Source organism: Equus asinus, chromosome 24 (assembly GCF_041296235.1).
Source record: "Equus asinus isolate D_3611 breed Donkey chromosome 24, EquAss-T2T_v2, whole genome shotgun sequence".
Classification (NCBI taxonomy): Eukaryota; Metazoa; Chordata; class Mammalia; order Perissodactyla; family Equidae; genus Equus; species Equus asinus.
Window position 1 is genome coordinate 52,450,755 of NC_091813.1, and position 16,472 is coordinate 52,467,226.

The 16,472-nt window shown below is 40.5% G+C and overlaps 1 protein-coding gene across 1 annotated transcript in view; it reads left to right on the top strand.

Moving 5' to 3' along the window:
- Window positions 1-4,027, top strand: part of SLC35F1 (solute carrier family 35 member F1) — a 371,121-nt gene extending 367,094 nt beyond the window's left edge. The window contains exon 8 of the mRNA XM_044757468.2: window positions 443-4,027. Coding sequence (XP_044613403.2) covers window positions 443-667 — 225 coding nt within the window. The 3' untranslated portion in view covers window positions 668-4,027. The remainder of the gene's footprint in view (window positions 1-442) is intronic.
- Window positions 4,028-16,472: the final 12,445 nt, after the last annotated feature.

Sequence of the window (16,472 nt, forward strand, 5' to 3'; positions counted from 1 at the left end):
ATGCAGCTGTGACAGGGCGGGGTTTGGTGTTTATAGCTTCATTACAACCTTAAATGGAATATCTATTTTTCTTCTGGGTCTAATGAAACCCGAAACAACCAACTGCTCGTTGAGTGATATTGGAGATTCTCTGCTTTGAACTTGATGTATTTTAATTTGTGCCGAGCTCGCTCTCCCACATCAGGCACTCAGACTGGCGTTTTAGGGAAAATTAGCTAAGTGTTCCTCTGTGTTTGCCACAGAGTCGAGAAGAAAGATAAGGAGAATCAATAAGACCAAGCCAGTTTAGGAAGAGAAAATTCACTTTCCATCAAGAGCATTGGCCAACTCATCGAGCCGCCTGTTCCAGGAGGAAGCGGCTCCGCTCTCGTCTCTCTGTGCCTCCTTAACGTGTAAGTGGTTCCGCTCCGGCTGCTAACTGACTTGCTGTGGTGTCTTTTAGTTTTCAGGACTTTATCTCCTGTCTTTCTTCACCATCCTCATCGGGCTGGTGCTCTACTCCTCCACGTCCACATACATAGCCCAGGACCCCCGAGTATACAAGCAGTTCCGCAATCCTTCGGGACCTGTTGTGGACTTACCAACCACAGCTCAGGTGGAGCCTTCGGTCACCTACACCAGCCTGGGCCAGGAGACTGAAGAGGAGCCCCATGTTCGTGTGGCCTAGGATGAGGCCCTCCCTGCCCGAGGACCACCCGGTGGCCAAGTGTTCACCCATCATCTCTGTATTGTACATAGAGAAAGGTATTTATTAGGTGCGGTTTACACAGGTGGACTGCAAGGTAGCAAATCTGAAAGCCTGTAAAAGACACGAGGTAAACATCACCCGAGACACAGGCTCTGATCCATCTGGCTTTGGAGTGATGCCTGGCTAGTGTATATTCTGATCACAATCCCCCTGCATTAATTACTGTGAACATTTTTGAATCAAAAGCAAGTATGATTATTATTATTTGTATTATTCTTGTTACTGTTATTACACTGACTTTCAGGAGGATGTTTTATACTCCTGATGGGAACTATTGCCAGACCCACATGTAGTTAACATAGATCCCACTTTTCTATGGCAAGTCACTTTTTAAGAATCATACTTTATTTTTTTGCACAGTCTGTGTGAGTGTTGCACGCCACAGGAGCTCCACCCCTGAGAAGTTTCCTTATCCTATGGACCTGGTGGCTAATGGTTTCCTCTGTTACCTGTTGGATTGCCTGCTCAATAAGTAGTTTGTGCTGTGACCCTTGTGGGGAGGGGCAACTGACCAGATAATTCTCTATTCTAGGAATAGATATAAAACAAACATTGTAACCTTTTTATATTCCAATCTCTGATTACTCTAGGCCATTGCCTTTCTGTTTTGCCATGTGATTCTGCTAATCAAGTCCCTGTAATAACAGGATAAGGAATGTTCCATTTCTGTGGCTTACGAAAAACCCCAGAAATAATAACATTTGTGTTTAGGGTAATATATATTTTTTTAAATCTTTCTGCCCCTCCCTATACCCTCTCTTCAAAAAGTATATTTGATTTTCCTTTTTTCCTTATATTTCTTAGTGATAATGTGGAAATTAATCAAGGCATTGGAAAAAGCCATGGTCCTCTATCCTCTTAATTGTGTGACACCTTTTTTGAAATACACCAGCATGGAAATTACCTTTATTATAGAGTATCATTGGTTGTGTGGCCTCCCAACAAAGTCAAAGTGCTGATGTGGAGCAGTCTCTGACAGTAGCTTGATTGATCTCGCCACTTTGTAGTGGTAAAGACGTTAGCAATAAAAAAGTCTGGCATTTTGGTCATATTTGGCATCCATTTAAGAGCAGAATATATCAACACAATGTTCTTATGGATACACAGAATATTACTGGGTCCTGATAAGGCTTTGAGGGATATGTCACTAGTCCAATTTTATTGCCCTTCAAATAGCCCTTTTTTCAAACACAGAAAATCAAGAAACACCACAGACCACTATGATTTAGAACAGATTCTGTGTGTCAGTACGTGAAATAGTCTTTAAGGTTGACTGGTTCCAATACCATTCAAAAAGATCCTCAATGGAGTTATAGAGTTTGTGAAGGAAAAATAAATGCTTATGAAACTTTGGGCAATTCAAATCAATACATCTTAAGCCAGCAAAGCAAAATACCAGTGGGGTCTCTGTAAAGTTGAACGATAGATTGCAGTTTAGTCAGCATTTATTTTGGGGTGTTTTTTTTGGTAATCAAGACTGGCCCTGAGCTAACATCTGTTGCCAATCTTCCTCTTTTTGCTTGAGGAAGATTGTCACTGAGCTAACATCTGTGCTAATCTTCCTCCATTTTGTATGTGGGATACTGCCACAGCATGGCTTGATGAACGGTCTGTAGGTCCATGCCTGGGACTTGAACCCATGAACCTGCAAACCCCGGACTGCCAAAGCGGAGCACGCAAACTTAACTACTACGCCACCAGGCCAGCCCATTAGTCAGCATTTTTAAATAGACTGAACAAGGCCTATGTACAGCAGGCAAAAGCACCCCATGCTGTCAGTCAACATCCATGAGGCCCCTCTGCCTGCCTTCCACCCAGGATGGGTATTCCTGCTCTTGGAGATGGGGAAGAAAATTGTCTTCTCTGATGTGCAGATTTTATGGTCATCTCTATTCAGCCCCCTTAGAAACATGTTTTATTTTCTGTGAAAAAGGGAATCAACATTAAAGCTATATCAAGCCAAAACAATTTTGCCAATGTCTGCTCTCTGCTACCTTTTAAACCAATTAAATACCTTTCTCTGAATATTTTGTCCATTCAGATCTGAAGACCTTTAAAGACTGTGGTTTTATTTTTGTGTTTACATTCCTTTGATTTGCATAATTTGCTTGATTTATTGCATTTTTAGTATTTATTTTAAGCCAAATGTTTTAGTCTTTTTTATTCATTTTTATGACACTAATTTGTAGATGCTTAGTAAAGTCTTATGAGAAATAAGCGGATGAAAGTATCTCCAAGTTGACTCAGTGGACTAGGAATTTTTTTTAAATTTCAATTTCAAAAAGCTTCACAATCAGATGACTAACAGTTGCCATCTGAATTATTTTATAAGATATTTTAATTGACTCCATTGTATGGAAACCAAGTGTGAATGTTAAGGTGAATTCACTATCTACCCTTTGTCATCCAATATCATTGTACACAAGACATTCATCTCACCGGGTACCTTACTGTATTGGTTCATCTCCATTTAGAAAGGCTGAAAATATATTGAATTGTCCGAGATCAGGAATTTCAGTTTGACCCTTTGGAAAAAAGAAAATAGCAAAGAACAAACTCTTTTTTCTGTGTAAAAACATTGATCCTTTGGGAGTGGGGTGGGAAATGGGAGTAGGACAACATTAACTCTAGCTGTTTTAGTTTCTGAAATTTCATAACCCCAGTAGACACCAGCAAAAATGTCAGCTTTTCAATCCGAGAACACTCTCTCCTCCACCGATGAGACTAGCAATTTGTATAGAATTTGATTGGCTCAGCAAACCACAGCTCTTCTAAACCCCAGCGAGAGAGAAGGGGTGCTTCCCACTTCCACAATGAGAACTTGTACTGGGGCCAGAGCTTGCCTTGGTCATACCTTTCCACAGCTCCAAACTCTGAAATACACAACCAGGTAGACCAAGCAATAGAAAAATTTGCACCACTGTGTCCCATGAAAATGTTTCAATGTTTAGTTTAGAGATTGCTAACTTGTGCTATTAACCTTTGACAAGCGTGTAGTATTGTTTGTTTTGGGTTTGTTTTTGATTTATAACCATTTAGTAGTCCCCAGCTAGCTACCAGTATGGATTTTACCCCATGGGTAGGATTCCATTGTTGAACCACGTAACAAAGCACACTAATCCAGACACTGCAAATGGAAAATATGAACCAAAAAGGAAATTTACACCGATAAGTTGAACAAACTCTCCATTTTTGATATTTGCATGCTCCCCTATGGACTGGCTGTGGCAATGTAATGCCTGTATAATGTTTTCAAATAAAAATAAATGCTTTATGAAAGCACCGAGTTCTTGGTTTTCTTCAGTGTTTGTCTGCACTATGACAACCGTGGAAGCAACTCTCGTGGGATGCTAGAAATAGCAACAAAAGCAGATAGCAGGGTACATGTCAAAATAAAAATCAGAACTAAAATATTTCCAAATTAGGAAGGGCACAGTGGGTCTCAGAGCTGTAGCTTCAGAAAGCCAAACTGAACACGTTTATAATTTGCAACACTAATTGTTTACCTGACTACTTAAGAACGCCCTGGGGCTACAACCTTCAAGCCCACATTTAAAACCCATGCAGGACAATATAAATTTACCCCCGAGAAACAGTTTCTCATAAAGAAGAGAGTTCTGTGTATGCTGCTCTTGGCACAATGCCAGACTTAAAGGATGAGAATTCTTCCAGAGCACATTTTATAAAGCAGGACTATTGATGTTTCTGCCCAGAACTTACACAGTATCTTATCAGCATCCGTCCGCCACTAACCACAGTCACCCGGCAACCCTTAAGTACTTAGAGATGATTGTATATAAATTCACATGTTCTTGACATTTGTGTTCACAGTCAGACCTCAAAAATTAAGTGAGCTGAAAAGACTGTGTGAGCAAGTTACATACTTAAAACATTTTTAAAAGAAAAATTTTCATTTTTCAGGAAAAAAGGAACAGTGCCAACTGATCCTGTATAACATGTTCTTAAGTTGAGACCCATCATGATCTGCTTTTATAAATAGTTAGAACAGTATGTACTTACAAATAATTTGCTCGAAAAATGTGACTCGCAGTTTAAAAAAAGATTTTTCCTTGAAAAATGTAATCTTTCTCCAAAGTCTTGTTTATTTGTTTTTAGTAAGCTCTTTGATGAAAGTTGAAATACAGTTGAACCCAGCCTATGTCCAAATGTCCAGCAATCCTGAATTATTGGGATCCAAAGAGTATACACAAGATATGCATACATTATGTTTAATCTCGTCTCCCCAATGAATTATAATTTTCTAAGAGAAAGAACTGGATTTCCTAAATGCTGGGAAGTTCTTACAAAGATAAGATAAGGCAGTGCTTGAATGATTTTTGTGCCAAATAGCATGAAAGAAAAAGAAACAAGTAAAGTTCAGCAGGAGAGCCGTAATTTATTATGTTGTCTTGATAAGTCCACAGAAAAACGATTGTAATGTCTGAAATAACAGGATCTGAAATCAGATCCAGTGTATCTACTCTCAGGCCTAGCAAAACACCTCACACACGGAAGGCACTAGAACTCTCTTTTTTAATAGAATCCCACTTCTAAACTGGAAATAGAAAGTTCAAGGGTAAGATACTCTATTACAAAATGTTCTCTTTTTTCTTCTACTACTTGAGTACTTTTTTCTTTTAAAACTCCTGTTCTCGGAAAGGAAGAAATCATCAGTCCCCTTAAACGCACCCTTTCAGGGAAGTTTTTGTAAACCCTTAAAATTTTGGCCCTTTGGGTTGGCCCTGGGATAAAAAAACACCAAAGGAAAGTTTTTCTTTTACTTGCAAATAGTGTTTTTGAATTTATAACAATTGCTTCTTAATTATGTACACTGATCTTTCTTTTCTTTCCTTTCTTCCTTTTTTCTTGGATTTCTTGGTGGTTTTCTTTTTTTCTTTCTGCAAGCATAGACAGAGGGCTCACTAAGGGCCACCTAGGCAGTGTCTCTGCCCTTTATTCTCTATGTGGTCAAAAATGTTTAATTCAAAAAAATTATAATACAGCTGGAAAGCCCTGCACCTCCCAGACGGCCTTTCATCAGTGCCTGAAAGGACGAGGCGTTGTGCGTCAATTTTCAGACAGCCAGACGTGTCGCCTCCAAACACTACTGCAGCCTGATTAACAAGGAAAACTAATGATCAGAGGGAGGAGGTCTCTGGGAATAGACTAAAATGAGGGGCTTCCATCTGGACAGACAAAGGCCTGGTGTAGATAAGGGTAAATCTGTAAACGCATGAAAATGAGCTTGTTCACCCAGCATCAGCGTTAGAGCTGGAAACAATCTCATAATGCTTGAAAGATAACTTCAGGATAGATAAAGATAAATATTACTTTACACAATGGGGAGTGATCTTCCTGAACTCATTACCCCAGAGTGATAGTACTGGCTAAAAATGTGTTTGGTCACCTAACAGATGAGAGAGCTACCATAGGGTATTAGTAGGCTGTGTAATTCGTTATCCAATCTGTTAACACTTTCAAGAGTGAACACAGGCACTGTTCGTAATTATGCCTGGACAACAGATACAGACCCAGTCTGTCCCAGGGTGGATGTGTGGTCACCCTGGCTTTACGAGATAAACCACCAGTATATCCTTAACCATGGGAAGTTGGCAGCACAATAGACAGCCATGCCTTCCTGCCACTAGATGTCACTGTCTGAGGTAAAACATCAGTGAAGCAGACCACCTGCTCACAATGGTGAGGCTGTTATTGGAGTCATTCCTGGAGGGCAGCCCCGGCCTACCTTCCCGTCTTACTGTTCAGGCCTCCTTGGAAACTTCTGTGGCCGGGATGGTGGAGAAGTGAGAAGAGTTCCAACGGTAATCTCTCAAACGTCTTCACCACTGTTTCATTGCTAAATGTGTAAAAAAGTAAAAAAGCCGGAGAGAAACGTGTGAGGCAAAGAAGGCTGCCCTGCTGGAATTATTCCAAACTAAATTATATTAGGAGCCAACACGCCCATGCATCTCAACAAATGCTCAACGATAAATCAAAGCATGCGTGAATGAATGCGTATTCCTCATGGAGGGGAAGTAAATTCTCAGGTGCTGAAGAACAGATGCTTGTGGCTGTGGATCCAAACCATTCTGCAATTCTGCACCCAACGTTTTCCCTAGCAGTGTCCACAAATGCCATTTCTGGGATTTGGGGCTAAAAGGTTGATACCTACTTTTGTGCAACACTGGATCTTGTTCATGCCTCTCTTAGCCTTGTCTTTGTAGGCAAGGAGAATTATTTCCACAGTACCTGAAGAGGTTTGATGAATTTTAAGTAATAGTAATAACGGCAGTTTCACAGATGGTTGGCCACTTGCCAATTTCACAGCAAACCAGAAAAGCAATAAAGAAAATCTACTTGTTCTTAAAATGACTACTTTTCTAAATGAAGTTACTAAAGAGAGGGGAAATGGGCTAATCACGGGAATAATCAAAACAGTCTCATTATGGGACTCCCTGTGAGCTTTTGTTTGAATTCTCTAATGTAGTTTTTGGCATTAAATAGGATTTTAAAAGCTAAATAGGTCACACATGCATACAAATGGTTGAATGAATCACATAACTGCTTTATGCGCCCCAAGATTCTGCCTATCAGGCTGTGTTTTAATTAAAAGGAAAATCATCAGGGATAGAGGACAACTTAACGCGAGGAGTTCGGCGTCATAATTGAAGAGTGAGATTTCTCTTGGCGTTCGGTTTTTAATTCATAATCATGACTTCCAAACAACAATGAAGTTCATTTTAGTCACAAGCTGGGATACAGAATTTGAGAGCTGAAGGGAACATTGGAACATTGGAGATCATTTCATTCAAAATCTCAACTCATTTTATGACATGTAAGTGTAGAGATGGTTTAGCTGAAGGAAAGATGTTAAGCTTGGAGAAGCAATAGCCTTGTTCGTCAACGGCAAAATTCTGTGGATAACAGTAGAGTGTGTGATTCCCCAGTTAAAGAGGCTGCTCAGTGATCACTAGAAACCAGAGTCAGAGTGCTAACCTAGATCCTTTCCATGAAGGAGCCAGGCAGCTTGTTAGCAGCTTAAATAAGTGGTCCTTAGGAGGATCTCTATTTCCCAACCAGCTGTGTAAGTGCGATCCCTGAGAGAAAAGCAAGGAAAAACACCTGGTACACGCTCAAGGTAGACTGCCTTTGCCCTTCTGCACTGAACCCATCCAGGCAAACTTGCAGATGGGAAACGGTCCTCGGCTCCTCCTACTCAGCACACAAGGGCAAGGGGTATCTTTAGGACTGGCTTTGCCCATGGCACTCCCCAAACCAGACAAGCTACTAAGAGCTGCACTAGTAAGGCCTCTGCCCTTGGGAAACAATTCACCTGGCATTGAATGACAGCTAGACTTGACTCTAAGCTGAAGGAGCTTCTGTGTTCCTCCTCACTATTGGAGCAGCTTGAACCACTCAGTCCAGGGGCCCCTGTGATGCAAGATGCAGGGAAATAAGTCATCAAACAAGATATCATGATAAGTGGACCTTTGAAGTGTTAAAAGCAAAAGCTGCCACTGCCTTCTCTGAGGATTGCAAGTTCCTGTCCATGCTGGCACCAGAATCTCTTTACAGCCCTCCTGGCTTTATGGAGCCACCACCCTCTACCCCTGGGTTAGTGGGCTTTTTTTCAGTGAAAGTGTCCTTCTACTATTTCTCCAGAGGTTGGTTGGATGAATTGCTTCTGTTTGAATTGCAGTCTCTTTTTCTTGATTCTTGATATTGTAAACAAATAGACTTTTATGTATTCACGCAACTTGGTTATTTACATTATCACCATAAAATAGAATGTCTTTTTCAGGGTACAGCATAATTCCCATTGCTTTCTACTGAGAACATACTAACATCTGCTTTTTAGCATCATATTATTTCTATTCTTCCTGAAATGATTGACCAGCTTCATGGCAGTATTCTACATTTGTTGCCGTGTTCTCAGCTTGGTCTTTCTACTTCAGCAATTCATCCTTGATGACTGCTTCTTTGAACGTTTCAGGAAAATGGTCTTCTTCACTTTAGAACTTAGCTATACTTGATCTTTTGTCTTTAAAGCCATTGAAGAAAAGGATAAAACTCTACTGAGCATGAGTGATCGTATCTCAAATACTGTCTGTAGGCTGTATGCACATTTGTTTCAAAAAATAGAATAAAATTAGATTTTTTAATTTCACACTGCATATTCATTAAATGAAAACACTCTGGGTCCTAGATAACAATGAATTTAGAATCAAATCATAATTTTAAAAATTAAAAATTATTATTTTTTCCAATGGCCTTACCTGTCAACACTATACTGCAAGATTCCCACATTAGTGAAACACTGTGAAATGTTTTACCACTGGTAGAGTTGGTTCATATCATCCATCCTGCAAAATAAAACTTATTTTCCTCAATGGGATTATCAGCTACTTTAATTTCTCTTTCTCTTGCATTTTTACTTCCAAAGGTTCAGAAAAAACTTTTTTATACTATTCTTTCATTCTTTCAAGGAAACAGTCTTGAGAGGAAGTTATAACCAGGTAGAATAATGTGGAGATAATAACATATAGCAAATAATTCACTGCTATCATGATTACAATGAACTTGAAGTTTTTCTTTTTTTCTTAAATGCTTTACCCTTAGAAGAACAGAATAGTAAGCAAAAGTATTCATTCTAGAGATGAAAATATGAAAAATAAGGCAATAAAGTTAGGCCCCCAAATCAAACTAAATAGAAGTTTTGGTTAAAGTCAGATGTTTCGCACCAATCCAGGTTCTGCCCTTGACTGGCCCACTTGAAGCAAAGGGACAGGTGTAGACAAGATTCCTGACAGACTTAGTTCAGCTCACATGTTCAGCCAATGTGGTAAAACAGGTGCCGGAAAATCCACGTGCCTACACGGAGGCAAAGTCAAGACATGAGAAGAGAACCCAAGTTAATCAAAATTATCCAGGGCGCCTTGCACTAGCCCATAGTTACTCCTGATAATGCTCCTATCTGGACTCACCACAGGGGATTCTAAACTCTACCTCTGTGCAGGAAGTTGAGACCACCTTTCAGCCACTTGCTTAGAGATTAAGTCCTGTTTGAGTTATGTACACTAGATGATGGTTTTTCTCCAGGGAAGCAAATTCAAAAGTTCTTCCACCTCTAATCTTTTGCAACTTGATCTAGTAGCTATGTCTATTTTTACCTTAAAGGGATGTGTTCCTCCTCATGTTCATCACTTGAGCATCTCATTCCAGTTGTCAGTCTCCAGCAAAGCTGTGAACTCAGAGCTCCGAGATTTCTCTGGGAAGCCCAAGGCCAACTAATAACAAGACCAAAGACATTGATTTTGCCCAGCATCCCATGGCACTTGTGGTTCAGAATGAGATGAATGTCTAAAAATTAAGCAGTTAGATTACATTCCTCCTTCCTAAATGCAACTAGAGCTGTTCTTCAGATTCAATCATTGAATGCCCTCTTCCACTGAACAAATAAAGCCTTGGAACACACCAAACCTAACTTTTCCATTTGCATCTCTACAGGAAACCCAGTTGCTCCCTTGATAAAATCAACGCTGGTCCTCTATGCTGACAATTGACAATGGATAGAGATTCTTCCATCGCTTGGGGGATAATGTGGAGCTGCAGTAATTAGTATGAGATCTTCAAGGGGAGGATGCAGCTCAACGATGATTGTCAAACCTCAAGGTCTCTCTTGTTTTAGATACTCTTCGCTCACTGTCAATCTTGGAGCATCCTGATTCAAATTTTTAAGGGAGTCAAAGCATTTTTCTATGAATCTATTATGGATTTCTGTGTAGCCGTAGCTACAATCACTATCATTTACTCTACTGAGTGCTAGGCACTAGGCATTGTAGCGATTGTCTCATTTAATCCTCGAAACAACCCTATGGGATGGCTTGTAAAGTGTATCCCAGTTTTTTTGATGAGTGAATGGAGCATAGATGGGTTATATAAAATGGCCCCATTTACACAGCTAGCAAATGATGAGGCCAGGATTCAAACCCAGGTGAGCCTGACTCCAAAGACACATCAGAATACTGTACAAAATGTCTCAGGATATCTCAGAAAAGGGTTTAAGTCGACAAAACCTTTGAGAAGTTTTAAAGGAATCCAGCAATAAGTACACGGGAGAGGAATGAAGTGAATTGCATCCAACTAGAGAATCGATTATATTGTAATGATTAAATCAGCTAGCATAAGACACCAATGCCAACCACACTCATGCCTCACCTTTGACATGGGAAATGAGTGACAGACAGGTCCCCTTTTGTGCAGTACCAACAGCAACAGATGGTCTGAAGGAAAGAAAAAAAAAAACAATTCCATCAGCCAACAGAAGAAATGACTTGCTCTAGAAGTAAAAAGGTGTAGTCAGGGGAATGTCTGCTTCTTCCAGGGCTGCATTCCCACCTGCTAAGGCAGCCAGTCTCCCTCAATGCACCCTCCCCCACATAGACATCTTATCTGTGTCACATTCTATGATTATTTCTTTCTCCTCATTCTGCTTAACCTCTCAGCAGCATTTGGCACAGCCTACCGCACCCTTCTTCTTGCGACACTTCTTTCCCGAGAAGTTGGTGGAATCACATCCGTCTGATGTTCCTGCACCTCACAGGCCACTCCTTGATGTCCTTTACTAGGTCCTCCTTCTCTTCCACAACTCTAAGGGTTGGAACTCCCCATGGCTATATACCCTTAGGTTGCTTCTCTTTTTTTTTTTTACCCTCATTCTCACTACGTTAAACACCAGCTTCATGCTGACAACTCACACTTTTGCATCCTCAGCCTAGACCTCTCACTGCCTGCTCCACGTCTCCCCTTGAATGTCCATTAGGCCTCTCAAACCTAACTTGTCCAAAACAGAACTCACAATTCCCTCAAAATCTGTTTCTCCTCCAGTCCTCCCCGTCTCACTTAATAGCACCATTATCTACCTGGTTACACAAGCCAACACTCAAGATTCCTCCTTGATTTTGTTCTTCTCGTCAGCATCCACATCCAATCCACCAGCAACTCTTATCATCCTATTGCTTGTGTCCGCAATCTGACTACCTGCCACAGCTGCTTCTGCCACCCCAGTCCAAGCCACCTTCCCGTCTGTCCTGAACTATGGGAACTGTCACCTAAGCGCTCCCCCGTTCCTCCCTCCCTACAATCCATTCTCTACACAGAGAGATCTTTTTTAAAATGTAAATTACATCCTGTCATTTCCCTGCATAAGCTGCTCCAGTCTCTTCCTGTGGCTATTAGAATAAAATTCAAATGCATTACCATAGTTCTCAAGACCCACAAGACCTGGATTCTGCCGAGCTTTACCTAAGTGCATTTTTTCTGCTATCCCCTCACTCGCTCATCATAGACACCTGTCTCTTTCTCCAATGGACCAAGCTTATTCCTACCGTGAGGCCCTGGTGGCTGCCTTCCTGATGCTTTTCCCCTCAAATACCACAGTTCTGGTGCTTCTATGCCACCTCCCTAAGGGCCTGCTTTGATCGCCCTCACTCCAGTCTCACTCTTTTCGATCACCCTCCTTTAGTTTCTTCATGAAACTTCTTGCTATTTATTTTTAAAAAGAAATATTTAAAGAAATGGAAGTTTAAGTAAAAATATCAGTTTTTAATTTTTCTCATTTATCATATTTGTTTCATTCCTATATTCTCTACTAGAGTACAAACTCTGCAAGACTGGAAACAATATTAGGTAGTTGTTTTTGTTTGAAGCAACAGAAACTGGCTCTGACCAATTAAGGAGAAAGAAGAAATTTATTGGGAAAGTTCTAACTCTTTGTGGTAGGATTTTAACAACATTTATGCTCCTGGTAACACCTGAGGTATCTTTGAAAAACAAATTCCAGCATACGATCACTAGGAAGCATTTTTTTAAAAAGACCAGAAATAGTGTTTGAAAAAATATTCAGCCTCTTCACAAACATATAGGGAAGTGGATGAGTGACTTTGGACCTGTACACCCATGGCTATTTATCCAAGTCTGGGCAAAAAGAGAACAATCTTTACGGAAGAGGTAAAAATTCCTGTGTGAAAAATATGAAGACAATGATGATGATGAACACTGTCTCTTAAATAAATTATTCAGCTAGAAACACAGATTCCAAAAAAAGGGAAAATCAGAAAATTATTTATCTGGGCCTGGTGGCAGTGGACTCTAAGTTTTTGCTTAATAAAACATGAACTAACCCTTGATATTGTAGGGGAAGAAAAAGTTTTCCTTGACTCTCTTAGGGTCCCTGGCCAGATCTGAAAATTAAACTGATAAAGATTAATAGGAGAAAAGTATTCACATTTATTTAAGGTAAGTTTTACATGACATGGGAGCTTTCAAGAAGAAATGAAGAATAGAAGAAATGGTTAAACCTGAGTGTTTTTATGCCAGGTTAGGTGGAGAGTGGAGAGTTGTGGAGAAACATGATGGAACAAAGGGAGTATGAGTTAAATGTAATAAACTGGGAATACTTAGCAAGACCTGTGTATTTGGATTCCTTTCCCTCCATCTTAGACATAAGGACACTCACTTCCTCTGAGTAGGGGGAGGGCATCTCCCACATGAGGGTCTTATGACCTGTTTCAGGGGAAAAGAGCCGGGGAAGGTCAGAGAGACCTTCCTGCTTCTGACATTTTCTGAGACTTCTTCAGCTTAAAATATTCAATACATCAAGGGGCCCTGTTGTGGGGTGACATGTTCTGAATCTTGTCAATATCAATGTGGCAACGTATTTTCAAATAAAATAAATGCAAAAATTAACTGAAATAATAAGGGTTTTTCCTGAATGTGATATAAAATATCATTTTTTAATGGTCTTTCCAGATTCTTTTGACACTCAGCACAGTATACATTCTGGAAACAACGTCTGAAACATGGGTGTTCTTTCATGCTAAAGACCAAGTATTACAGTCCTGTTGTGGGAAATTTGAGATCCAATACACAGGGATTGAATATTTTCCCTAAGTGACAAAGTCTGGGGAAAAAAACTCAAAGAAACGAGATTCCCTAGTTATATGAAATGAATTTGATTACCTTCTAGCAGTATTGACAAACAAGTTGAGGGATGTCAGCTTGACTTTCGTTATGAAATAAATACACCCTCATATGGAAAAACAAGGTTCTGAAAAATATGTAATAAAAATTCTAAAATATAAATTTTAAAAAGCATTATCATTACTCTTGGGATTCACCAGTGTTACCCCCAGAGACTCTGACATTATGCCAGGAGATAATCATTTTCCGGAGTAAAAAGAAAAATAACAGATCTCCTGAAAACCAGAAATACACAGAGATAAATAATGGGCAAACTTTTTGTAATTTCTATTAACGTCCTTCATAATGTGCTCTCATTCTGACTTTGGAATCTTTTAGGAATTTTCAAAATTAGAATCTCAAAGTGGTGCCTAACATCCCGTCATCGGAGATATGGGACATAAATGGTTCAGAAAGAGTGAAATTCACAGACCACACTGAAAATTTCATATTAGTCAATAACTCCAGGCTTTTCCTCACAAAATATTTTTCTGGAGAGCATAACAAGTGGCAAGTTGGCTGATGTGAGTTTTGATTCCTTTCTCTTGTTCAATCTGCCCTCAACAGTTTCTAGAGAACAGGAAAATGCCGGCGTTCTATAGTCAAGAGCTGACTGTAATTTCCACATCCTCTTCTGCCTCTTGAGAGAATACTTAACAAACACTTCATATTGCATATTAAGACATCAGAAATTGCCGTTTCCTCTGAAAAAAATGAATGTGGGTGCACATTACAGTCAATCTCATGCTTCAAGAGTTAGTTCCAAGGTAAAGAAAAAATATGACCTGGGAATGGAGGAAAAAGAAAGCCAGGTAACACCATGCTTAAAAGTCAGAAAGGGATTGGGCTCATAAACACTGTGAAACAAAATAATAGTGGCAAGTTGAAATTAAATTCTAACATGCCTGAGATACTGAAAGAATTTCTTCCATGCATAAATATGAAGAACCTCTAAAATAAACAACCATAGAAATAAGGGCTAATTAGAAATTTATTATTTATATATTTTTGTGTGTGTGAGGAGGAATGGCCCTCAGCTAACATCTGTGCCAATCTTCCTCTTTTTATGTGGGATGCCACCACAGCATGGCTTGACAAGCGGTGCTAGGTCTGAGCCCAGGATCTGAACCTGTGAACCCCGGGCTGCCAAAGTGGAGTGTGCAAACTTAACCACTATGCCACCATGCTGGCTGCTAGAAATTTATTTTTAATGCCATAAATAAAAGCAGGGATGAAAGCCTTTAGAAAATAGGGACATGAGGAGCTCCCCTTTCTATTTTGCCATGTAGGGTGTTACGAATGAGAAGCCTCCACTGGGAAAGAAGGCAGAATGAGCTACCCTGCTCCTGCTCCTAGTGCTCTGCCTCAGCCTGGCCCTTCCGGGAAGCAGGGACTGTGAAGAGCTCGAGAAGAGCGGCCTCCAGCAGTTGCCCTTGAACCCAAACAGCCAGTGCCAGCTCCAATCAGCTCCCGGGTGCCAACAAACACCATCCTGTGTTCATGTGGAGGCCTAGGTCTGGGGGACCAAATGGTGCTGTAGTGGGTTGAGTAGAGGCCCCTCCAAAAGATACATCCACTCAGAACCTGTGAATGTGACCTTATTGGGAACAAGAACCTTTGCAGATGTAATTAAATCAAATACGGTAAGATAAGACCATTCTAGATGACCTGAGTAGGGCCTAAATTCACTGACAAATGTCCTTATAAAAGACAGAAGAGGAGAATACAGGGAGGCACACAAAGGAGAAGACCACATGAAAATGGAGGCATAGATTGGAGGTATACAGACACAGCCATATTTGCAAATATGGCGGCTAAGTTTCTGAAGTTCAGGTCTAAGTGCATATTTGGGAGGATTGTTCTTCCAGCTTTTCAAATTAAAGCCAATTACCTGGATGTTATGATTTGTGGGGGAGGAAAAATGTCTTTTTTCTCCACCTTTCTAAATTCTCACCTGGGACCCCTGTAACAAAAGACAGGTTAATAAGAGAAAAACATACAGATTTATTTAATGTAAGTTTTACATGACATCGGAGCCATTGTGAGGAAATGAAATGGTTCGACCTCAGTGATTTTATGCTAAATTTGATGAAGTGGAGGGTGCCACTCATGTGAGGGTTTTATGACTTGCCTCAGGGGAAAGTCAGAAGTCCTTCCTGCTCATACCATTTCTTTTTTATTTTTAAAGAAGATTAGCCCTGAGCTAACATCTGCCAACAATCCTCCTCTATTTTGCTGAGGAAGAGTGGCCCTGATCTAACATCTGTTCCCATCTTCCTCTACTTTATATGTGGGACGCCTGCCACAGCATGGCTTGACAAGCAGTGTGTAGATCCACACCTGTGATCCAAACCTGCGAACCACGGGCAGCCGACGCAGAACGTGTGAACTTAACCGCTGCAACATCAGGCCGGCCCAGCACATACCGTTTCTTAAATTCCTTCAGCTTGAAATAGTCAGTATGCCAAGGTGCCTTATTTGGGGGATACTGGGTGTCCTGAACACCATCAGATTCTTAGGATGCTTGTTCTCCAGTCCAGGATTCCCCACTTGATTATTAAGCTCAAGCTGACTGTAATCTTCTGGGGGATGAGTTTCTGCCCCCCAGCAGTGTTCAACGACCCCTGTCAATGTGGACTCTGATTTTGATTATTTAATTTGCATTGGTCAGCTCTAAAGATGTGGACTTCTCAAGTTAGATCCA